This window comes from Schistocerca gregaria, chromosome 4 (genome assembly GCF_023897955.1).
Source record: "Schistocerca gregaria isolate iqSchGreg1 chromosome 4, iqSchGreg1.2, whole genome shotgun sequence".
Classification (NCBI taxonomy): Eukaryota; Metazoa; Arthropoda; class Insecta; order Orthoptera; family Acrididae; genus Schistocerca; species Schistocerca gregaria.
This window is the reverse complement of record NC_064923.1, coordinates 254,981,946-255,008,538: the sequence shown is the minus strand read 5'-3', so window position 1 is coordinate 255,008,538 and position 26,593 is coordinate 254,981,946. Positions and strand designations below refer to the sequence as shown.

The window sequence follows — 26,593 nt, the reverse complement described above, 5'->3', positions numbered from 1 at the left end:
TTGTTCAGATATACAACAAATCAGGCTACCTGCATCAATCAAACAGTTGCCTTCCCACTGATGAATCTTAATCTTAATGTAAAGACATCCAAAAACTGAATTATCATCTCTGTTATTAGACACTTCATGTAAAAGATCACTTTCAATTTCATCAAATTCTACGTATACACTCCTTTTGCAGAGTTTCATCAACTTTATTGGTATCATAACATTACTTTGGTTACACATGCTGTCAGGTAAATATTGAAGACATTGAATGGAGTCCATAGCACAATGAATATCATGCATTACAGAAGGAACACAAAATACCTTACTGTCAAAAGTACAATTTCTACTTAGATCTTCTTTCACTGCATTCCACCAATTTGGATACAGATTTTGACTAATGACAGCTAAATTATTCCAGAATGCACATTAGTCTACATTACCATCAATTTGGTTCCATACAAATTTCAAAAAAAATTTCACCTTTATTCTCTCGGCTTACAGATAACTCACATTTACTGTTTGAATCATTACTCTGCATGACATTATTGAAAAATTGCTATGACTGGAATGGTATTCCATGACTCTCACTTAGATCACCACAAACATCACTTACCTGACCTGTATTCACAGATAACTCTGAAACTTCATTATTCTTAAACTCCACAAAAACCTGATACTCACCACGGTTATCCCCATGGTTATCCCCAATATTCCTATTCTGTTGAGGTTCAAAATTTCTGTCTATATTACCATTTTGACCCTGATTAAGTTACTAGTATTTCTGTTTCTGTAGTTGTTACCATTCTAGTCTCTCATCATTTCAGTTATTATGTACATGTTTCTTTCTGCTGCCCTATCCAGCCTGTCAACTCCAACACCTGAGCAATTATCAACTGGAGTTACAGGTAACTACAATAACATAAACAAAACAGAAAATTACTCGTGTTCTATCAACTATTTTGCTGATGAAGGTTTGCTGAGAAATCGACAGTTTCCTACATCTGGTGGCAGAAGTTTAGAAATTCCATGTTCTACCTTTTGGACTGAACATTGGCACAGGTGTGTTTATATCTGAATTCAACAAGGTCTTAGGACCAGAATTATTTAGCAAAGTCACTATGTATGTAGACAACATGCTAATAGCCACCTCAGTTATAGCAGGTAGTTCAATGATTTGCAGAATACAGAGTAACAGCCAATTTTTAAAAAAGTCGAGTTTTGGCAAGGAACAAGTCAAATTTTTATGACAAGTTATGTCAGAACAAGGTACCTAACCTGATCTGAAAAAAACTTGATGTCATACCCAATTGTCCAGCTCCAAAGCATAAAAAACAAATAAAAGCTTATTTAGGACTAGCATCTTTTTTCATAAATTTGTAGCACAGAAACTGGGAAAAGGCCAGAAAAATTGTTAGCTATTTTAAGACATGTTGCAATGCTACTGAAAAACTCCATGAGATCCAGGATCTAATGAAAAAACCTGTTCATAAATTGATTCAGGAAACTGAAACCCAATGGAACAGTATGTTTTATATGCTACAACGGCTAGTGCAGCAAAAGGAATGCAGTGCAGCCTGTTTATCATCTTAGTATTTACGTGTAGATAACCTCACAGCTGATGAGTGGTGAATTTTGAACGAATGTTTATGTTTACTGGAGTCATTTGAAGTGGTAACAAGTGAAATTTCAACAGAAAACTATACCTCTCTTTCGAAAGATATTCCAATAAAAAAAGTGGTTCAAAAGGCTCTGAGCACTATGGGACTTAACATCTATGGTCATCAGTCCCCTAGAACTTAGAACTACTTAAACCTAACTAACCTAAGGACATCACACAACACCCAGCCATCATGAAGCAGAGAAAATCCCTGACCCTGCTGGGAATCGAACCCGGGAACCTGGCAATTCCAATAATCAGACAGCTAATCCTAGCCATATGCAATGGGAATTGGGCTACCACCACAGTTCAAGAGCTAGAGCAACATCTGCATAACTCACTAATATCCCGGCTACGATTAATAGAAACAAACAAAGTACATGCCATTGCCACAGGTCTCAACCCAAGATTCTAAACGTTACCATTTACAAATCTCATTCATTCAAAACATGCCATTGCAAGCCTAATTGCAGAGTGCACAAACGTGGTATTGACCATAGGATCTAATCATTTGGCTGCTAACAACACTAGCCAGGAGTACGATTTCGTTCAAAATGCCAGGAGTTCCTTATGGGCTTCTTTTGATGAAGAGGTTTCTAGTAAAAATCTAATGAAAAGCTGTTGTGATAGAATAGACCTGGAGGTACAACAATATTTGGAAGAACCGTACCTACAATGCCCAAATAATTCTTAACACTACCGGAAAAAAAAAGAAAACAATTACCCGGGTCTAGCTGTCATGGCAAAAAAATGTTTTGTAATACCTGCAACTTCTGTTCCCAGTGAAAGAATATATTCGAAAACAGGACTACTTATAAACAAAACAAAGAAGCTGACTAAAAGGCCAATTGGTTAATAAGATCATATTTCTAAACAAAAATTGACGGCAGTGCAGCAATGGGTTGTAAAAATGCCTTCTGCTGAACAACTTTTGTTTCCTTTCTTTCTTCAGTAAGGTCTAGATTGGTTTTTATGTTATGTACAGCTGTGTGTTCTATAGAAATCTTGTTGGATTTACTAGTGATCAATTTAGGACAGGAAGGTGAGCGCACATTGGAAGTGAAGAATTCTTATAAGGTAACCAGGGGATGTCTGTGGAAGGGGGAAGGGGAGGAGGATCACAGTTGTTGGAGTGTTTGGACAGTTTAACACATTTTTTTTTATTTTTTTTTGGAGTGGTGGGAGGAGGATTTGATGGGCTGTTGCAGTGGGATGTGTGGGAAAGAACTGTTTCCACTGCACAGAAAGGTAAAGGAAAGAAGGCCCTTTTCAAGTTAAGTATTGTTGAATTTAGGTTTTGGGCTAGAGGGGAAGCCTTTTGAAAGTGCTGAGACTTCTGCAGGGGTCAGAGTTTTGGCAGACATATTGCCATCTGTGTTATGGACCCTTCTCTCTTCAGTCAACACCGCTCCATCCCCATCTCCAGATCATCTGCTTCCTTCTGCCTGCACCCCAAGCCCCCCCCCCCCCCCCATGGAGGCACTCTCTCTCCTCCTCCCTCCCTCCCCCTCCTTCTCTCTCTCCCTCCCTTGCTTCCCCTTGTCTCTCTCTCTCACCCTCCCTCTCTCTCCCTTCCTCCCTCCCTCCCTCCTTCCCTCTCTCCCCCTTTTTTCCACACCTCCCCCTTACCATCTCCCCTGTTTCTCTCTGTCTCCCTCTTCATCACCTCCTTCCTCTCCTTTTTTCCCTTCCCTCTCTCATCCTCTTCCTTTCTCTGTCCCTTATATGCTGTATGCTCTGAATCCCTTTTCTGTTATGTGGCAGCTGTGCTGAGTGATCTGCAGAAGATCTACCTCCTCCCCCCCCCCCCCCCTCCTTGCCTCATGCATCCGTCCCTACCCTGTACATTTTCCCCACCTCCATCTGTCCAGGCAGTTGCTGTCAATAATCGATAGTCAATAATCACCTTTGCCACAACCACAAATCCACAAATGGGTATGTTTGGGTGTGTGTGTGGTTTTTGGGTGTCTGTGTGGTTGTATGTTTGTATGTGTGTGCTCTTGAATTTAAAAAAAAGGGGGGGGGGGGGGGTTAGGTTGCCTCTCCTTATTCTACATATTTTTCCATTCTGGAGGTTCCATGATTATGTGTTATCAAGCTGAATTGAGGTCTCCAGCTGCTGCATGTTGTCACAGGAGAACTTCAAATGTAATAGTACCAATACCCACAGAATTGTTTCAACAACCTTAACCAGTAATTACTTTATTTCAGTAGTTTATTATTGAATTGTAACTCACTTTCTCATTTATGCCCAACTTTGAGTGTTCCCTGTACCTTCACATACACTGGCCCCATAAATGAATAAGCGTGAGAACTATTTATCTACTTAAGTAATCAATAGCTGATGCAAGACCACAGCCACTTAGTCACCTAGTTCATACCACATCACGACATAACTTATTGAACATTAAGTATACGTAAAATTTTGTCAGTCAGCAACCTGGAATAAAGGTGCTACAAGGCTAATTTTAAAAAAATCAGACTCTCACTTTGGGAATACTTCTAATATAACAAGAATCTATTGGAAAGGAGCTTTTCTTCAGTGCTAATAACATACACTGGTGTGCAAAAAGGATGAAAGTAACTTACGCATGATGTGTCATCATCAAGTAACATAGCTTGGTGAAACTTGAACCATGCATAGTGAGAAATGCTACAGTACACTACACTACATACAGAAAGTAACAGAAAGAAATAAGCAATCTGATGAACATAAATGAGACTTATTTTTAAAGACAATAATTACAGTAAAATCATTGTGATGGTCCCCTGGACATTACAAAAGGTCAGACATGGTACTTGATAGGGTTTTTGTTCACCATGGATGGAAATGCTCTGAAATGTGCTCCCAGGCTGGCCATGATGTTGATAAGGAGTTCATATTGTAGGGCATTCCATTCCCGCACCAGCACTGTTGTCACCTGACAGGATCATTGGTGCATGTGGACATGCTGCAAATACATTTATCCAGTGCATCCCATACATGTTCAGTGGGATTTAAGTTGGGGTAATGGGCAGGCAAGTCCAGTTGCTGAGGATCCTCTCATTCCAAGAGCTCCTCAACCTGCACAATTTGATGTGGCCATCAGTTTTATGTGGCCATAAATCAGTGTCAAATCATGAAATGGTTTAAAACCAATAGGCCAGAAAGTAAGATTCAAACTGGGAAACAAACTCAAATTGCGAAATGGTTCAAGCCAAAAAGAAATGTAGCACAAATTATGCAAGCTCCAAAAATACTGGAAGACACACAAGCTGCTGTACTTGTGTCTTCCAGAACAAGGAAAGCTCCAGAGAGGAACAGTGGTTTTTTTTGCCTGGCACCAGGGAAATCACTTCAGCACCATCCAGATCCAAGGCCATCAAGAATGTAGCTATGGATGTAAGTACACAATATCAAAGTGACAAAGAAAAGTACAAGCCAAGTGAGCAAGCTGATTGGCTGCTACAGATGAATCCAGACCTACTCTTTTGTGAGGATGGCTCATTAATAAATATTCGGTCTTTAAAAAGTAAAACTGATCTTAGTAGTAACTATATAATGCATTGTAATATAAATGGTTTAAGTGCTTAATACTCATGTGAAAGAAGCTCTAAGTTAGATGAGCTACAAGTTTTTATCTGAATTTCTAAATGTTAAAGTAATTTGTTTAAATGAACACTGGCTTAGTAGTGAGACCATAAAAATCTTAAATAAAATTGAAAACCTTCAAGGTAGCTACCAGCTTTTGTAGGATAAATAAGTCTTGAGGAGGTTCATGCACACTCATTCATTCTGAATTAGATTACCATGTAAGATGTGGCTTCAGTTGTTTTAATGAAGAGTGTATTTTTTAGGGTTGCTGTGTTGAGTTAAAGGACTTAAATGTTGTTATAATATCAATTTATAGAATCCCAGGGAAGCTGACAACATGAGCATTTCCTACGTAAATTTCAGAGTTTGTTAGAATACCTCAGTAAAGAAAAGAGGGAAACAATTGTAGTTGTTGCTGATTTCAACATCAATGTGCTGAATGAAAGACGTGAAGTATCAAAATTTACAGACTTAATAAAAATATGCCTTCAAATTAAATTTTTCTGAACCTACAAGAGAAAAGGCTCAGTCAGCTACATGCATTGACAATATTTTAATGAATTACTTATTTGAAGATGGATATAAAAAAAATGGTTCAAATGGCTCTGAGCACTATGGGACTCAACTGCTGTGGTCATCAGTCCCCTAGAACTTAGAACTACTTAAACCTAACTAACCTAAGGACATCACACACGTCCATGCCCGAGGCAGGATTCGAACCTGCGACCGTAGCAGTCACACGGTTCCGGACTGCGCGCCTAGAACCGCGAGACCACCGCGGCCGGCAGATGGATATAAATTTTGACTATATCTAGGAATTTCTTATAATTCAGAATTATTCATTGAGCTACCCAGAGCAGGCAGAGAAGTCCCATGTAAAAAAAGCTTATGTAAAAAGGATCTTCAACCAAGAAACTTTGACTCTATTCCATGATAAGCTGAAGGAGACAGAATGGCACTTTGATAAAAATATTTCATGCACAGCAAATTTTGAAGCGTTTCTAAGGGATTTTCTAAGTGTTTTCAATGAAATGTTTCCACAAAAACTTATTTTAATAAAATGACAAAATTAAAATGGATCACTAAAGGTATAAAAATCCCCAGTGCTAAGAAAAGGCAGCTACGTGAGGAATTAAGACATAATAAAAAAAAATTGAATTTATTGAATATGTTAAACGATACAAAAGTACATTTAAGAAAGTTGTCAAAGCAGAAAATCAAATGACAAATAATAAATTAATCGTAAAACATGAGAATAAATCAAAGGCAGTGTGGTCAGTTGTAAAACACGAATTAGGTATCAAAGCCTCTAGACATGGAATTAGTACAATTAAGCTTGAAGATGAGATCACTGTAAATCCACCTCAGATTTCAGAATGCTTCAATCAGTTCTTCATTAATGTAGTGAAACCAGAGGTTAATGTTACTGGTTATGACAACAATGTATGTCCCTTTGGACTAAATCTTAATTCTCAATGCCTCACAAAATTCAAAACAGTTTTAACAATAGATGTAGAAGAAATTATATTAATACTAAAAAACAAAAATTCAGCAGGTTGGGATGGAATACCACCAAAAGTCATTAAATTTGTGTGTAAAATAATAGAATACCCACTATCTAAAATAATAAACCAATCCTTTGAACAAGGAAGCTTCCCAGAGGTGCTGAAGTATGCAGAAGTAAAATCGTTGCTGAATAAAAGGGTCAAGAGAGGATATGGGGAATTATCGTCCCATTTCCCTCCTTCCAGACCTATCAAAAATCTTTGAAAATGCTGCTGCTATGCAGATTCGAAATTTTATGGAGAAATATGATATTATTACAGAAATCCAATTTGGTTTCCAGCGTGGCAAAAGTACTATTGATGCAATTAACAAGTTTATCGACAAGATCAGCAAATCATTAGACAACCATAATAAAGTTACAGGAATCTTTTGTGACCTCTTTTGCCTTTGTGATCTCCTTTGACTTTGTAAATCATGCACTGCTCATCTATAAGCTTGACAAGTATGGGATCAAGGGTAATGTTCTAAATTGACTTACTTCATTCTTATCAAATAGGAAACAAAGAGTGATTGTCTCATCAAATGCAGCAAAGCAAATTTCTATTCAAAATGGAAAACAGTAGCCCAAGTTGTCCCTCAAGGCTCGATTTTAGGGCCTATTTTGTTTTTGTTCTATGTTAATGATTTACCGAACAATTTTATTTGCAGATGACACATCTGTATTAATTGAAAACCAGGAGCCAGAAAACATGCCTCTTTACATCATAAACACAATGAACAAACTAGAAACATGGTTTCAACTGAATGGATTAAGATTGAACATCCACAAAACCCACATGGTCCAGTTCAGAACAAAACAGTCAAAGCCCCAAGAAATGAAAATAACTCATAAAAATCAGGATATAAAATAAGTAGATTCTGTGAAGTTTTTAGGGTTAAACCTAGACAAAAATTTAAATTGGAATAAACATGTTGACTACCTGTTAAAAAAATTATGTGTCATTGCAATTGCTATGCAAATATTAGCTGAAGCAACAGACATGAATACAAGGAAAATTGCATACCACAGCTACTTTCAATCAATTGTAAGGTATGGTATTATTTATCAGGGAAATTCAAGCAATATATTGTGCATACTAAAGTTCAGAAAAGAATAATAAGGCACATGTGTACTGCCCATCCAAGGACATCATGTCACCCACTATTTGAAAAACAACAGTTATTAACAGTTCCCTCCTTATACATCTATGATATTATCATCTTTCTACATAGCAATTTAGAGTTATTCGAGAAAAACTGTTTCAATCACGCTTATAACACAAGAAACAAAAACAATTTTATGCTTCCCACTCATCACTTAAACCTATATGCGTAGTCTCCTGAGTATATGGCAATGAAAATTCATAACAAGTTAAAAGGAAAGAATGTTCTAAGTATGGACCTAGAGACACTGAAAACAAAGCTATATGATATACTTTTCAAACACTGCTACTACACTGTTGAGGAGTTCGTGAAGGATGAACCGAACATTTGAGCAGGATAAATTTACATATAGTCCTGTGTGTAAATGTATCTGTCCTTCACAAAAGGGAGAAAAGAAAAATAAAAGTTTATATTAATGTTACAATTCTTTGTAACAATTAGGGCTACGTTGTGTTATCCCTTTTTCAAACGTGTCTCCTGTACACTAATCATATGATTAGAAATTGTATGTTATGAAACGAATAAAACGCTATTCACTATTCGCTATTGTCATCCAGAAAAATGAACTCAGGATTTATTGCACCCTTTGAAAAGACAGACTTGGGGAAGGATGGTTGTGTTTAGTGGTGGTGGTTAGTTTTTAACGTCTCGTCGACAACGAGGTCATTAGAGACGGAGTGCAAGCTCGGGGTAGGGAAGGATTGGGCTCGGGGTAGGGAAGGATTGGGAAGGAAATCAGCCGTGCCCTTTCAAAGGAACCATCCCGGCATTTGCCTGAAATGATTTAGGGAAATCACGGAAAACCTAAATCAGGATGGCTGGAGACGGGATTGAACCGTCATCCTCCCGAAATGGGGAAGGAGTACAGTGTCATAACAATACTGATCAGTGTGTGCACTGTGTTCAAAGGTATGGAGGTCAGTACCTTCATGCAACTTTATGCTTCCTCACAACATGATGCCTGGACCACAGAAACTATAATGTTCAATAGTGTTCCTGGGTACACTATGTTTCCCCCCTACCCTCTCACTATGCTAGGGTACATAAAAAATCGCTACTCAGACAGGATTTACTCATATCCAAGAACAGCATATGACTTCACTCCTCATTAGTCCAGTCACTATAGTCTGGAAACCATTGCAGTCAGTGCTGTTGATGTATAGGTGTCAGTACAACACAATGTGCGGGTCATCAGACAGAATGTGACTGTCACACACTTTTGCTGTTGCTGTGCCACTGTCCAGGTGAGATTCTGTGCCTTGCAGTCTTGTTAACTGTGGCTGCAATTAGACTTACTATTTGACATGAAGTAGTGGACACCTGCCACTGTAGTTCACTGTGGTTGACAAAAAATCCTCTCCTTTGCACTGAAGTGCCTGTGGTTCAAAGTACTCCCTATGCACAGGAAACAATGCTGTGAGCAATAGCAAACCCCAGACTATGCTTGTCTCACTTCATTCTTCTTCCAGCTTCCCAATATTTCTTTTCCATGTGAAGTCATCCAGACGTTGTCTCTGGACCATGTTACAATGAGGAATCCCACCACAGTGCTCTGTAACTACCTGCTGATTGTCACACGCTTTTATACTTGTTTTTTCTCCTGCCTTATGTTGCAGGGTGAGCCCCATTTGGTGCTATCATCATGGTGACCTCACACCATATGAGATCCAATTTCTGGTGCACGACTTGGAGAATTCTGTCAACAACCTCTCGCACCCTCTTTTATTTCCAAGGAGTTATGTTACTTTATCTGTCTCATCTGTAAGTATGCAGAGAGGTGTATTTACACTTATATTGCAGTCTACAGTCCAGAGACTATTTTGATGCAACTCTCCATGCTTCTCTCTCCTGTGCAAGCCTCTTCATCTCTGAATAACTACCGCAATCTGCATCCTTCTGAATCTGCATAGTGCTGTACGATTTTTGCCCTCCACACTTCCCACCAATACTAAATTGATGATTCCTTGATGCCTCAGAAAGTGTTCTACCAACCGATCCCTTCATCTAGTCAAGTTGTCCCACGAATCCCTCTTCTCCCCAATTCTATTCAGTACCTCCTCATTAGCTACATGATCTACCTAATAATCACCATCATTCTTCTGTAGCGCCACATTTCAAATGCTTCTACTCTCTTCTTGTCTAAACTATTTATCATCCATGTTTCACTTCCATACATGACTACACTTCATAAAAATTCTTTCAGAAAGGACTTCCTGACCCTTAAATCTGTACTTGATGTTAACAAATTTCTCTTCTTCAGAAATACTTTTCTTGCCATTGCCAATCTACATTGTGTATCCTCTCTACTTCGGCCATCATCAGTTATTTTGCTTCCCAAACAGCAAAACTCATTTAATTCTTTAAGTATCTCATTTCCTAATCTAATTCCCTCAGCACCTGATTTAACTTGACTACATTCTATTATCCTTGTTTTTCTTTTGTTGATGTTCATCTTATTTCTCCTTTCAAGATGCTGTCCATTCCATTCAGCTGCTCTTCCAAGTCCTTTGCTGTCTCGGACAGAATTACAATGTCATTGGCAGACATCAAGGCTTTTATTTCTTCTCCCTGGACTTTAATTTGTGCTCCAAATTTTTCTTTTATTTCCTTTACTGCTTGCTCAATATACAGATTGAACAGCATCAAGGATAGGCTACAACCCTGTCTCACTCCCTTCTCAACCACTGCTTCCCCATCGTGCTCCTCAACTCTTGTAACTGTCATCTCGTTTCTGTATTCATAGCCTTTCTCTCCCTGTATTTTTCCTCTGCCATCTTTAGAATTTGAGAGAGAGTATTCCAGTCAACAATGCTAAAAGCTTTCTCTAAGTCTACAAATGCTATAAACATAGGCTTGCCTTTTTTAAGCTATCTTCTATGATAAATTGTAGGGTCAGTATTGTCTCGCATCTTTGTACATTTCTCCAGCATCCAAACTGATCTTCAATGAGGTCCACTTGTACCAGTTTTTCCATTCTTCTGTAAAGGATTTGTGTTAGTATTTTGCAGCCGTGTCTTATGGTAGTTCAGTAATATTCACACCTGTCAGCACCTGCTTCCTTGGAATTGGAATTGTTATTATCTTATTGAAGTCTGCGGGGATTTCACCTGTCTCAAACATCTTGCTTGCCAGATGGAAGAGTTTTGTCATGACTGGCTCTCCCAATCTATCTTCAGTAATAATGGAATATTGTCTTCTGCTGGGGCCTTGTTTCAACTTAAGTCTTTCACTACTTTGTCAAATTCTTCATACAGTAACATATCTCCCTTCTCCTCGTCCTCTCTCTCCTCTTCCATGTCCATAATACTTCCCTCAAGTACATATCCCTTGTAAGATACTCTATATACTCCTTCCATTTTTCTGCTTTGTCTTCTTTGCTTGGGACCGGTTTTCCATCTGAGCTCTTGATATTCATACAGATGGTTCTCTTTTCTCCAAACATCTTCTTAATTGTCCTGTAGTATCTATCTTACTCCTAGCGACATAGCTTCTACATCCTTACATTTGTCCTCTAGCCATTCCTGCATAGCTATTTTTCACTTCCTGTCAATCTCATTGTTAGACATTTGTATTCACCTTCACCTACTTTATTTATTGTGTTTTTGTATTTTCTCCTTTCATTGATTAAATTCAATGTCTCTTGTCTTACCCAAGGATTTCTACTAGGCCTCATCTTTTTACCTACATGATCCTCTGCTACCTTCACTATTTGATCTCTCAAAGCTAACCATTCTTCTTCTACTGTATTCCTTTCTCCTGTTCTTGTCAATTGTCCCCTCCCTCTGTAACCCTCTACAACCTCTGGTTCTTTCAGTTTATCTAGGTCCCATCTCCTTAAATTCCTTCCTTTTTGCAGTTCCTTCCATTTTAATCTGCAGTTCATAACCAATAAATTGAGGTCAGAGGCCACATCTGCCCCTATAAATGTCTTACAACTTATAATCTGGTTCCTAAATCTGTGTCTTACAATTATACAATCAATCTGAAGTCTTTCAGTGTCTCCAGGTCTCATCCACATATACAAACTTTTTTAATTATTCTTAAACCAAGTGTTAGCTGTGATTAAATTATGCTCTGTGCAAAATTCTACCAGGCAACTTCCTCTTTCATTCCTTTCCTTCAGATCACTACTTTTCCTTCTCTTCCTTTTCCTACTATCGAATTCCAGTCCCACATGACAATCAATTTTTCAGCTCCATTAGCTATCTGAAAAATTTCTTTTATCTCCTCAATCTCTGTGGAGTTAGTTGGCATATAAACTTGTACTACTGTGATGGAAGTGGGCTTCATGTCTATCTTGGCTACAATAATGCATTCACTATGCTGTTCATGGAGTAATTCATCTGCATTCCTAATTTTTTAATCATTATTAAACCTACTGTAGCATTATGCTTAATTGATTTTGTATTTATAACCCTGTATTCACCTGAGTAGAAGCCCTGTTTCCCTGGCCAATGAATTTCACTTTTCCCCACTATTTCTGTTATCCCATTTATATATATCAAAAGGTCCTAATACAAGAAGGAGTTGTGTGAGATGATCAGAGATTAATATGTGTGTTTCTATGTCTGGAAGAAGATGTCTACTCAAATTTTGCCAGAGCTGAATAAGAGTGGCACTAGTAGTGCCTCTGTGAGAATGCAAATCAGGTTTGCTTTAAATATGCGCTGCACTGGTCATGGGTGTTAGTTACCTTTGAGACTGGGCATAGTGAGTTTATGGTAGTGAAGACTGTCTCTAAGGTGATGAAGACACCTTAATAAACAGCTCACTGTGTTTGAACGAGGTCATGAAATAGGGCTATGAGAAACTGATTCCTTCTGCAGTAGTGCAGATAGACATGGCAGGATTGTACCCACTGTACATGAGTTCTGGGAGCAGAAGTCACACAAGGTACTTTCGCCAGAAGACCAGGCTTCAGATGGACACATGGCATTACCAAGAGGGATAACTGTCATATTAGGCTTGTGGATGTGGCATATCATGTTGCATCTGTAGCAGCAATTGTAACAGCAGGGGTACCACAATGACACAACAAATCAGTTACTTCAATGACAGCTCCAAGTCAGAAACCCTGTAGCAAGAGTTCACTGATGCCAAACCATCACCATTTGTGACTTCACTGTTGTGCTGCCATTCATGAACAGCATTCAATGGGGTGTTTTGCAAAAGCATAACACTTTCCCACATGCTGCTGAAGTAATTCAAAATTCTCCACAGTGTATTGACATGTTGCCTTCGCCTTCTCAAGCATCAGATCTGTCTCCAGTTAAGAACATATGGGACATCATTGGACAACAGCTCCAGCTTCATCCACAAACAACATTAATTGTCCTTGCATTATGATAAGTTGCACAGGCATTGAACTGCATCCCATAAACTGACATCCATCACCTGTATGACACTATACGTGTATGCCTGAATGCTTGCATGCAACCTTCTGGCAATTACACCAATTATTAAGGTATCAACAATTTCACATTTGGATTGGCTTTTCTTGGGCTTGTGAACTTGCAACGTCAAATCATTTAATGTTACCTATATACATGTATTCCCTAAATTTCATTACTCTACAATAATTATTTCTTGGTATTGGGACTTTTTTCACTTCATACTAGATATCAAGCATACTTTTAGACACTAGCAAAATAATACAGTCTTCTTATATGGAAATTGTTGTCTCACTCAAAGTGCGTTTAGTGAAACGTAACCACTTTGATGCATCTACCATATTTATGCATATTGATCACCATGAAAATAGTTCATTACTTATTTTATTTATTTATTTATTGTTACATGGTACCAAATTAAGGAGAAGTCTCCATGGTCATGGAACGAGTCAATACATGAAATTATAACACAATAGTAGAAACATATAAAATGAAATATAAAAATCATATTCAGGTGACAAGTCGTAAGTTTAAATAAAGAAAATCAACAATGTAACACTGGAATTTGCTGAATTTTTTAGCTCTTCCAGCAGCTCCTCGACAGAATAGAAGGAGTGAGTCATGAGGAAACTCTTCAGTTTAGACTTAAAAAGAGTTTGGGCTACTGCTAAGATTTTTGAGTTTTTGTGGTAGCTTATTGAAAATGGATGCAGCAGAATACTGCACTACTTTCTGCACAAGAGTCAAGGAAGTGCATTCCACATGCAGATTTGATTTCTGTCTAGTATTAACTGAGTGAAAGCTGCTAATTCTTGGGAATAGGCTAATATTGCTAACTACAGATGACATTAAAGAAAATATGTACTGTGAAGGCAATGTCAGAATTCCCTGACTATTGAATAGGGGTCAACAAGAGGTTCTCGAACTTACACCACATATAGCTTGAACAGCCCATTTTTGAACCAAAAATACCCTTTTTGAATCAGAAGAATTACTCCAAAAAATAATACCAATACAACATAAGCATATGAAAATATGCGAAGTAGACTACTTTTCGTGTTGAACTGTCACTTATTGCAGATACTGTTCTAATGGTAAATAAAGCAGCATTTAGTTTCTGAACAAGATCCTGGACATGGGCTTTCCACAACAGCTTACTATCTATCCGAATGCCTAGGAACTTGAACTTTTCTGTCTCGCTTATAATATGCCCATTCTGTCTGATCAAAATATTGGTTCTTGTTGAATTGTGAGTTAGAAACTGTAAAAACTGAGTCTTACTGTGATTTAGCATCAAATTATTTTCCACAAGCCATGATTATTTCATGAACTACATTATTTGATACTGTTTCAATATTACACAAAAGATCCTTCACTACCAAGCTGGTGTCATCAGCAAACAAAAATATTTTTGAATCACCTGTAATACTAGAAGGCATATATCACTTATATATATAAGAAACAGCAGTGGCCCCAGCACCGACCCTTTGGGAATGCCCCACTTAACAGTGCCCCTTTGGGACTGAACATCACAACCACTCTCAATATTGCGGAGAATTACCTTCTGTTTTCTGTTCTTAAAGTAAGGGGTGAACCAATGTAAGCTACTCCCCTTACTCCATAATGGTCCAACTTGTGCAGTAATATTTTGTGGTCAACACAGTCAAAAGCCTTTGTTAAATCAAAGAAAACACCTAGCGTTCACAACCTTTTGTTTAATCCATCCAAAACCTCACAGAGAAGAGAGAATAAAGCATTTTCAGTTGTTAAACCATTTCTAAAACCAAACTACATTTGACAGCAAATTATGTGAATTTAAATGCTCCAGTAACTTTGTATATACAACTTTCTCGATAACTTTAGCAAACACCGATGGCATTGACATATGTCTAAAATTGTCAACGTTATCCCTGTCTCCCTTGTTATAAAGTGGCTTCACTACCGAGTACTTTATCTGTCAGGAAACCGACCACTGCTAAAGGAAAAGTTGCAGATATGGCTAAGTACTGGACTAACACACATAGAGCAATACTTCATTATTTAGCTAGATACCCTGTCATTTCCATGAGAGTTCTTGGTCTTTAGTGATTTAATTGTTAACTTAATCTCCCTCTTGTCAGTATCATGGAGGAGCATTTCAGGTAACAGTCTCGGAACACTTTTTCTAAGAGCGCTGTATGATTCCCTGTTGGGGCTAGGTTTCTATTTAGTTCACCTGCTGTATTCAGAAAGTGATTATTAAATACTGTACATATATGCAACTTATCAGTAACACGGACATTCCCACTATGCACTGATTCTATATCCTCGACCTGTCTCTGCAGACCAGCCACTTCCTTTACAACTGACCATATGGTTTTAATTTTATCCTGAGACTTAGCTATTCTATCTGCATACCACATACTTTTTGCCTTCCTAATAACATTTTTAAGCACCCTACAATACTGTTTGTAATGGGCTGCTTCATTTAGATTTTGCCTGTTTCTAACATTTTTATGTAATTGCCCCTTTGTTCTACAAGATATTCTTATCCCTCTAGTCAGCCACCGAGGCTGCCTGTTTGTGCTAGTGCCCTGTTTTGAATGTTCTAACGGAAAGCAACTTTCAAAGAGCATGAGAAAAGTCTTGAGAAAAGCATTATATTTATCATATACTGTATTGGTGCTATAAACATCTTGCCACTCTTGTTCCGTGACAAGGTTAACAAAGGTCTCTACAGCAACTGGATCAGCTTTCCTAAACAGTTGATAACTATACTTAACATATGTTGCAGCACAAAAATCTTTTAGAGTTAAAATTTGTACATCATGATCTGAAAGGCCATTCACCTTTTTGCTAACAAAATGCCCTTCTAGTAATGACACTAATGAGAGATTCAGCTACTTGTAGATATGTCTTACAGCGTCAACATGTGAGCATTATGTTCATTCCAATCTGACTGTTGCACAGGTTTTGTGAATACTAATTTCCACTACTACTCTAAACACTGATTCTATCTCTGTATAGGTTTCAGAAAGACATGTTTGAAAATCATCCTGAGCTACATTAAAGAGAAACTTGCTTCATAATAATCTGTTCCATTTGAATCACTCATTTCATTTAAAAATTTTATGACAAGGTAAGTTTATAGTATACTTTGGTAGGCAGGATTTCCCCTCCATTTAATAGGTGATAGGATTCCCCCTTCGTTTTTCATCAATTACATATATCCTTACTTGGTTCTTTAAAGCCATACTTACAGTTAATTGTTTTCATTATAATTCCTTGCAATATGTAGAGAAACATTTAAATTTAACTTAAACAGAAATGGAACTTTGAAACAAAAATAGTGAATTTGTTTGTTGAGCTGTACGAGTAATTGATAGTATGTTGTGAATAAAGATAACTGTTTTGTACTTTTTTGTTTCTGAAATTATGTGTTCACCTGTCATCACACTACATTAATCCTTGCAACTTTTATCACTGTATCATCTGTCTGAATCCTTATGCTTTACCTCTTGTACTAAAAATGGTTTACAAACCAATTAAGCACATTACTCACTTAAGTGTGTGTATCTATATTGGCAGAAGAGTTTCTCTGTATTTTGGTTGAATAAAAATGTGAGGGTGCCACTTTTATTTGGAATGAGCTCCTATCTCATGGTTAAACTGTTACAGATTAAGTGTTTACAATTCATCAGGCTGACCATAACAATCTAAGAAGCAAATTGTGGTGTACCTGTGTATAGCACAATGCAAAAGACTTTAAAGAATTTTGTGACTTATAGGAGTGACTTATGAGCTAATCACTATCTTCTTTTCAAAGACGTACATGTTTTATACTTTTTCTAATTTCAGCTAACAGATTTCTAATTTCTGAGTTCCACTTTGAACTATAGAAGTAGATGTTTTCTATTGCTGTTTAGCATTTACTGAAATTTAGTGAAATTTACTGAAAATTATTACTGTAAATGGTTTATGATTGATAGTACAGGGTGACATATGTGAGACAGACACTTTTTAAATAAGAATGCTTTGTCAATCTTAAAATTAATGTATGGTTATCAACATTAAATCCAAGCTTACCTTTTAACGTAAGCCAGAATTATTTGTGAAAAATAATGTTCTCAAGCTGATGTCCATTGTTTCAAATGCACAATTCCCCAAATCCTCCTTCACACAGACCAGTGTCTCTTCAGAGATGGCAGCAATTTCTTGAATGATTGCATTCTTCAGCTGGTCAAAATTTCTTAGTTTGTGGTTAAAGACATAGCTCTTGATGTATTGCCACAGAAAAAAAGTCACCCGCCAATAAGTCTAGAGATCTGGGAGGCCAAGAAACATTGCCAAAATGTTAGATAATCTGTCCAGGAAACATGTCGAAGAAATGCCATTGAAGTGCTCATGGTGTGTGATGTATGGCCTTCCTGTTAGACCTAAACACATTTTAAAGTGATTCTTCACTGCCTCAGTTTTGGTTTGAAGGATGTTTCAAGCATATGAAAGTACTGAGTGGAATTATCAGTGACTGTGGCTGGGTTTTCTTTGTGAAAAAAAAGAGGAAAAAATCATCCAATAATGATGAAAGAGGCAAGAGCACACCAGACTCTAACTTTTTTGGCAGTGTAAAGGACACTGGTGGATAAGATGTGGATGCTCAGAAGCCCAGTAATGCAGATTCTGTTTTAAATGAATATGATCTTCATCACTCATCAATAAAACCACATTATCACTTAAAATCACTTTTATCCTACAAGCAAAGTCTTCAGGTACAGCAAAATCATTTGGCTTTGTTTTTGCATAATAATGGAATTTTAATGTATGCAAAATTCATCTAAGAAATTCACATCTGATTCCTGGGTCACATCTAGCTGGTCGTACTGGACTTCTGACTATCACTTCCCTTGCAGTTGCAAGGGCATCTGGCATCATTGCACCATGTCTTAGGCTTGTATGCTTCTTATCCATTATTTTCCCAGTGAAGTGTTCCACCCATCTGGGGACTGCGTTATGGCTCGGAACAACTCTGTGTTGATTGAGGTTAAACTGTATACATGACATTTTCTGCCTAGTTGTAAAAGACTGTCGTAGATAAATAAACGGTATTGCAAGTCCCACTGCTCCATTGTAATTGAAACAGCATCTTGTGTGGAGAGGAACCATCCCCACCATGATGTTTTCCCATCACCACATTCTCAGTACTACGCAGTTCAAAACACTGTCTTCTGTGTGTCACCCTGTACCACTACTAACACTTCTTCTTCCATAAAACATGTAGTTTGTCAAATCTGTAGTTTTGTGCCAGAAAGGTGACACTTGTGACAAAAGAAAATGAACAGACATAAAATTATTGAATCCTAAACTCACATTCAATTGAGTTGTGTGATTAGCCATGAATTGGGTTATTACATTTTAGCTTTTTATACACCTCACTATCTCTTGGGTGTATAGTTTTCCTTTGTCATTGATCATTAATGTCAGTATCTTCAGTGTAAAATAATAAGCTGATCACCTAAAGTTTTAGTGTTTTAACAGGTGTATGTCTGAAAAACTTATATTTCTGGGTTTTAACTGTAAGCTTTGTATTTGTGGTGTTTTACTTATCTGCTAAGCCATCATACTGCATTTCAGCAAAGTGTATTTTTTGTGTTTTGTAACTGTCTTTTTAGATATAGTTAGTTTCATATTTTATTGACAATGGGACTTTGATATTTGGTGTTAACCAACTGAAATTGTAAAAGTTTGGAAGGTAGGAGACGGATACTGGCAGAAGTAAAGCTGTGAGTACCGGTCGTGAGTCGTGCTTCGGTAGCTCAGCTGGTAGAGCACTTGCCCACGAAAGGCAAAGGTCCCGAGTTTGAGTCTCGGTCGGGCACACAGTTTTAATCTGCCAGGAAGTTTCATGTCAGCGCACACTCCGCTGCAGAGTGAAAATCTCATTCTGGAAACATCCCCTAGGCTGTGGCTAAGCCATGTCTCCGCAATATCCTTTCTTTCAGAAGTGCTAGTTCTGCTTGGTTCGCAGAAGAGCTTCTGTAAAGTTTGGAAGGTAGGAGACGGATACTGGCAGAAGTAAAGCTGTGAGTACCGGTCGTGAGTCGTGCTTCGGTAGCTCAGCTGGTAGAGCACTTGCCCGCGAAAGGCAAAGGTCCCGAGTTCGAGTCTCGGTCGGGCACACAGTTTTAATCTGCCAGGAAGTTTCATATCAGCGCACACTCCGCTGCAGAGTGAAAATCTCATTCTGGGAACTGAAATTGTACTTCATGTATGTTGTCAGTAAGATGCAAACACTACCATAGTGCACAAATCACTCTGACAAAAATACAAATTCACAGTTGTCCTTTATATTGATTTATCTGTGAAATCATTGCTTGCACTGTAGTGTAATCTGTCTAATACTTCAAAATAACACATCTACAGCACAGTCCTGAAACTTGAATTTCACTGAAGCAGAATCTGTGTAGCACTCTTGCAAACAGAATTTACTGGATGTTATATGACCAAGGACACTTTTTTAGAATTTTTGTTGCTCATATTCATTAAGATAACCATCGGAAATGTTATTAGATTCCATTTAATACTCAGATATTCTTCTTTCAGTTTTTCAAGGGTGTGGCAGTATCAGGTGCTTGGATATGTTTGGATAACTATAACACAATTGCTGTAGAAGTAGTATCTGTTCTGGCTCAGCACACAAGTGCAGTAATCCATGCTCTGCAATCAAATATGAAAGCAGTTATTTTTGAAGGTCTTGAACTTCCTTTGAAAACCACTGGATTTCTGTGCATTACTGTGGATGTACAGTGTGAAACATGCTCTGCATTACCTGCAAACTTGAGGGTATTGTATGATTTGTAATGCCTCATATTAACTATTGGTATCTGAGATGTGTAAATAAGTGTTTATGAAAAATTGTAGTCATAATTTAGGTTCTTATCTTTGCAGTAAACTAATGAATACCTTTACAGGTTTCACACATAGCTGTATAATTTATGTTGTTGGAGTGTGTATTTGTTTCTTGTAATTTTCAGTCCCAAATAATTTATGATAATAGAGTACTTGAAGACTGTGAAGCATACAGCTCAAATTTCATAAGAAGATATTCAAGTAACTTATGTTTTCAGTTTCATACTCCTTACTAATGCTGTGCTGGTAGAAATTCATGAACACTGTTAAAGCCTTTTTGAAAAGATACAGTGTTGTCATCTTTGTCTGTATTGTGGTTTAGTTGAGTGGAGTACAGAGATCTTAATTTTTTACAAATGTATTAGTTGTAAATTAAGTGGAATAAATTTCAGTACATACCATAGCATCGTTCATAGTTAACGTTGTGAACTAACAGCATTTCTTCACTTCTCAGTCCTTTCCTTAATACTCGAGAGAGAGAAATCTGAAGCTGCAAAACATGAAGGTTTTCTACCATTCCTCATTTTCCTCTATTCATTGTGCTTGTAGCTTTGTTATCTGTTTTCAGTGATATTTGCTGAATTTATCTCTAAGATTCATCCATAACTTATTTTATTTACATTTCTTTGTCTTGTATTGATCAGTTTTTTGCTTTGTCATCCCCATTGTTTCATCATGTTCTTTTTTCTGTTTCTGTTTATTTTTCTTATTTACATAGTATTCACAACAAACACAACATAAGTTAATATACACTTATGCTTTGACCCACATGCTATAGATGTATGTTGAGAAGTGAAAAAGTGATTATTAGGACATAGAAACTTTAGGTAATCAACATCACTGAAAAAATTATCTTAATAAAACTCATATGATTCATTAGCCACACACCGTCAGGTGGCTTGCGGAGTATGGATGTAGATTTAGAACTGGTGACCTTAGAATTTAAAGATTAATGCTAGTGCTTTGTAGACACTCAATGCACTATTTGCTACAAGGTTATCGCAACAAGCAGATAACATTTGTGAAGCTTCAGGCCATCCATTAATGCATATCTGTTCTTTTATTGTCACATTGCATGAATCAAATTCCATAGATCCATGGAAAGGGAACTCAGATTCAAAGATGTATGTTTTATGGTAAACTGACATTGGCAGCAGGAGGGTAATTTCTGAATTTCAGAAATGTAATCTTCTTACTAGAGAACTTTTATTTGCCAAGATCGCAATAAATACATACATAGACAACTAGTTTCATCAATTTAAACTGCCATTTTCAGATTTGAAAAAGTAATAAAATTTTCTTTTTTAAATACTGAATCAGTCTAATAATCAATATTCTTTCTGGAAAATCCAATCTCACTATAACAAACAGAACATGCTAGAGGTATTGAAGAAGATGCACCAGTATAATGCAATATATTGTGCAATAAAAAATGAGTGGTACAAACTCAGAAAATATGTGACAAACTAAGTGGACTGTAGGTTATTAGTGTGTAATACCAGATGGCAGCAGTCTTTTACACCGTAACATTGGACTGTAATACATACATACTGTGCTTGTCTGTATTATAATCCAAAGATGACATTAATCTAAAAGTGGAATTTAAAACAATTGCAGTGCAGTTTCTCATCTTAAAAGACAGGAAATGACAGTGCTGATCAGCTGCGGCAAGAGTATAATTTAGGAGCACTGCACATATGATGCAAGTTAATCAGAACATTTTTCGAAAGAATGTATAAACATTTTACAAAATTCTATGATTAAAAGCAAGAAATAAAGGTGTACTTCAGTGTGGAGCCTTTCAGGAGGTGGTTTGCCTCAGTTGTTGAGACAACATTGTCCTACATTTGAGCATAACATATACAAACATTTGCAGTGTTTTTACATACATCAATAGTACAGCAGTAAAATACAAATAGTGTTCATGATTTTTGACAAGTTCCATACAGTATGGAGCACACCTATGATCCAAATCTGCCAACAGTAGGCTACAGATTTACAGAGAATATGCCTATACGACATAACAATATGAGAGAGGGAAAGTTGCCTCACCATACAGTGAAGATGCTGAGCCACGGTAGGCACAATAAAAAGATTCACACAATCATAGCTTTCGCCCATTAAGGCCCTTGTCAGCAGTAGACAAAACACACACACACACACACACACACACACACACACACACACACACACACACACACACACACACACACACAACGCAAGCACAACTCGCACTCACACATATATCTGCAGTTTCAGAGAGCTGAAACTACACTGCGAGCAGCAGCACCAGTGCATGATGGGAGTGGCGACTGGGTGGGGGTAAGGAGGAGGCTGGGGCTGGGAGGGGTAGTATGGTGGGAGTGGCAGACAGTGAAGTGTTACAGTTTAGACGGAGGGTAGGAGAGAAGGTGCAGAGCGGAGGAGGGTGGGGGGGTTAAGTAGCAGAAAGGAGAGAAATAAAAATTAAAGAAATTAAAAATTAAAAGACTGGGTGTGGCGGTGAAATGACAGCTGTGTAGTGTTGGGATGGAAACAGGAAGGGGGCTTCATGGGTGAGGACAGTGATTAACGAAGCTTGAGGCCAGGAGGGTTATGGGAATGTAGGATGTATTGCAGGGAAAGTTTCCACCTGCACAATTCAGAAAAGCTGGTGTTGGTGGGAAGGATCCATATGGCACAGGCTGTGAAGCAGTCGTTGAGATGACGGGTGTCATGTTTGGCAGCATGTTCAGCTACAGGGTGGTCCACTTGTTTTTTGGCCACAGTTTGTCGGTGGCCGTTCATGTGGACAGACAGCTTGTTGGTTGTCATGCCTATATGGAATGCAGCACAGTGGTTTCAGCTTAGCTTGTAAATCACATGTCTGGTTTCACAGGTAGCCCTACCTTTGATGTGACAGGTGATGTTAGTGACCGGACTGGAGTAGGTGGTGGTAGGAGAATGTATGGGACAGGTCTTGCATCTAGGTCTATTACAGGGGTATGAGCCATGAGGTAAGCGATTGGGAGCAGGGGTTATGGAAGAATAGACAAGTATATTGTGTACCACCAACTGAAATTCCACCATCTCAGCCATCCAGTTTGTCCCTAGGCAGACTATGTAAGTGTGCCTAGATTTTATAGAGCTGTGGTGACAGTTTACAACTTTGTCTGACTCCTTTTTTCACATCAAAAAACTCAAGAGTATTCTCCATCCACCTATTTGGTTGCAGTATGACTAACATGAAGACCATTTACTAATGATACTAGGTGTTCTGGAAGCGAAAATTCATTAAGCACATGGAAAAATGGTCCCTCATGATGTAATCAAAGGAATTTTTTATAATCTAGACAACAAATGCAGACAGGGACACAAAAATAAAAAAAAAATTGTTATCTGTGTCAAATTCATGTGTCCCTCTCAGTTACCTATACCTGTCACCAGCAGAAATCTAAGATTGCAGAAATTTCTTTAACTATTGACTAATAATATACAGGGGAACTCTGCTAGCATGCGATATTAATAACTGGAGCATGTATCTTCTTTCGTGAAGAGGAATTGGAACAGATGTAGTCCAGTCTTTAGGCCATTCACCACTGTTTCATGCCATATTACACATTAATTGCAAAGCATGTATGCCTTCCTCCACATATCAGTCAGCATTTCTCTGGAAATTCCATCTATACCTGAGACTTTATTGCTTTCAAAAGCTTCATGGCAGTCTCGATTTCACTGAATTGAGTACCAGGTTCTCTTCCTCAGTGTTATTTCCTTTGCAATACAAGGTTTGATAGTGTTGTTTCCACCTAAATATTGACTCAGTAAGAATATGTTATGACATAAATAAACTACAGTTCACTATATTCAAAAAGAGTTATTTGGAAATCCTTAACATCTTAACCAAACCAAAAAGACTACCTGAAGGAAGAGTGAGGAGAGGACACTGGAAGACATGCAGGAGCAACATAGAGGCATGTAGCTTAATATGATAATGCATGTAAAAGTCAGGAGTAGTTCTTTATACATTAGTGAATGTCAAATTCCAGATGACGATGATGACCTATACATTAACATCTCTTTCCCTGTGTGCCTCAGCCTGATCTACCTTTTGTTTGTATGGTAGTGTTTTGGTAAAACTTATAGAGGGAGACCAAGGCTTGAATCTTGACTATAGTAAGCAGTTTCAAATGAATGTAGTTTTTGATAGTTATTCATAGATGAAGAGAGTTGCACGGGATAGAGTAGTGTGATGAGCTGCATCAAACCACTCTTCAGACTAAACAACAACAACTACAACAATAACAGTGATAACACAGCTGAAACAGTTTTGTGTGGGAGTAGGATGTCTTTGATATATGTTAAACTTTCAGTATTAGCCTCTGCGAACAGCAAAAATCTGAAGTGTTAGTTAATATGTTACAAAAATTAATTTGTAGCCAGAGTGAGTGAGTTAGTCATGACAATTGTGGTATGAAATACAGGAGTGTCAAGCCTTATGGTACCAAAACTTGTAAGACAACTTATCTGAAACGTACCTTGTGAGTATGGTCAGGCAATGGTAACAGCAACATTCTTTGACAGATGAGTTTGAGGGCTATGTTTAACTTTGTTTTGTTTTCCTCCCATTCATACATAGACTAATAACATGGCTTTCTTTATGTAAGAATACTGGTATTTTTTTCAGTCATATGTGTATTAATTTTGTTGTGGGCATCACAGTCTAATAGCATCAAACAATAGTGTGTTAGGACACATTTAGACTACTTAATATATTGGATTTAATTGTAGGTGAAAATTGTAATTCAGGTATTACTAATTTTTCAGGTTTTCCTCCGAGGTGTAGCAACAGTTATTCCTGAATGGTCACAAATTGCACAAATATTGTTATTTTCGTATGGCTACAAGGAAGCAGGAAGTTTGGCACTGAAGTTAACAACTGTGTATAAGTTGTGTGATGAAATATTTTCATCACAAAAACATTATGACTTTGGTTTGTACTTCTGTCTAGAATAATGTAGTAATCTTTGAAATATCAACTTATTTGCTATTTTTGTATAAATTAGGTGTGATGTTTATGAAACATCTGTTGTTTCCTGTAACTGTTGTTAACTTTGCATTATAGGTTGCAGTTGTTACCCTATGAGCTATGTCAATAATATTAATTAGTGAGTCTACTTGAAATGACTATATAGGTGAATGCTGATTACAGTTTTCCCTGTTTATGTCTTTTATTTTTTTCTGGCATGATGTGAAAAAATGAAGGAATAGAAGTGCCACAGGATGACAATTATTTGCCTGATGTAAAGATGTCACAGATGAAATTTGTGGCATTTAGAAGATATGTGGCATAGGATATATGTCTGTCTCAGTTGCTGAAACTAGTGTTTTTTTACTGGACAGAGGTGTCTAGTGTTTATGTAGGTCAAAAATGTTCTGTTTACTGCATCAGTGCAGCATGTCTTGAATGTAATATTTAATGAAAGGGCGTTACTGTAAATCTATTCTAACAAACTGGACTACAGTTGTTTGTCTCATTTCTCCTATGTGTACAATAATTCAAAATCATTAATTTACTTGTATCAGGCCATCAGTTTCTGTTGTCAGACAAACAACATTAAAAGTGTCTTATAAAAGAGAAATGCAGTTGATGAACCTAATAAATTTGTGACTGGTTCACTAACCTGTACCTACTTACAGTTGGGGAATGTGCAATAAATTAGCCGGTTTAAGGGAAACTGAATTTTTACCAACCAATGCTTAGTGATACGAGTTTGCCACTTAAAGTTTTTGGATCTACTCATCTAACATTTCACACTGATTATTTACAAGTGAGAAAATATGTATTGAATAGGACCTATAATAATTTTTCTGAAACCTTGTATAGTGGCCACTATCTGAAGTTTATGGGGTGAAGTGACCAGTACACACATATGTACTCCAAAAGTGAAAAACAAACCTCTTTCTACTTGCCATCTTCCTTTAAGTGCAAATACAATTGCGTCCTTGGTCTGCAGTGTTAATGATTCATCTAAATTACAGATGCACTGTCTTAAGAATATCAGAGAACTTGTCTGTGCTGGCCTTATTAAAAACTAATTGGTAATCCATTTAGGTAGGTTACCTGATATTAATATTAGAATCTTGTTTTTGTTTGCCATCTCCAACTCTTTGCTAAAATGATGTAATACTTTGTGCCAACTGGAATGCCAATCTGTAAATTCATAAAATCACTTTTCCATTTCAAAAACATAATTGAGATTTCTTGTTCTTGTTTTTTGCTGAAGACACTCCATAAGCTTCCCATGATTTTTTTGCCACCTATTGCACCACTATTTTTTTTCCCCTAGAGATCTTCTTAATAATCATCAAAAAGATATAGAATGACAGACAATAGCTGTGTATCTGAAA

At 37.4% G+C, this 26,593-nt stretch overlaps 1 protein-coding gene across 1 annotated transcript in view; it reads left to right on the top strand.

Annotated features, from left to right (window-relative positions):
* LOC126267106 (dynein axonemal heavy chain 12-like) overlaps positions 1-25,870 on the top strand; it is a 90,746-nt gene extending 64,876 nt beyond the window's left edge. Inside the window, exons 5-6 of the mRNA XM_049972004.1 lie at positions 19,898-20,137; positions 25,010-25,870. Of these exons, the coding sequence (XP_049827961.1) occupies positions 19,898-20,137; positions 25,010-25,198 (429 nt within the window). The 3' untranslated portion in view covers positions 25,199-25,870. The remainder of the gene's footprint in view (positions 1-19,897; positions 20,138-25,009) is intronic.
* The last annotated feature ends 723 nt before the right edge of the window (positions 25,871-26,593 follow it).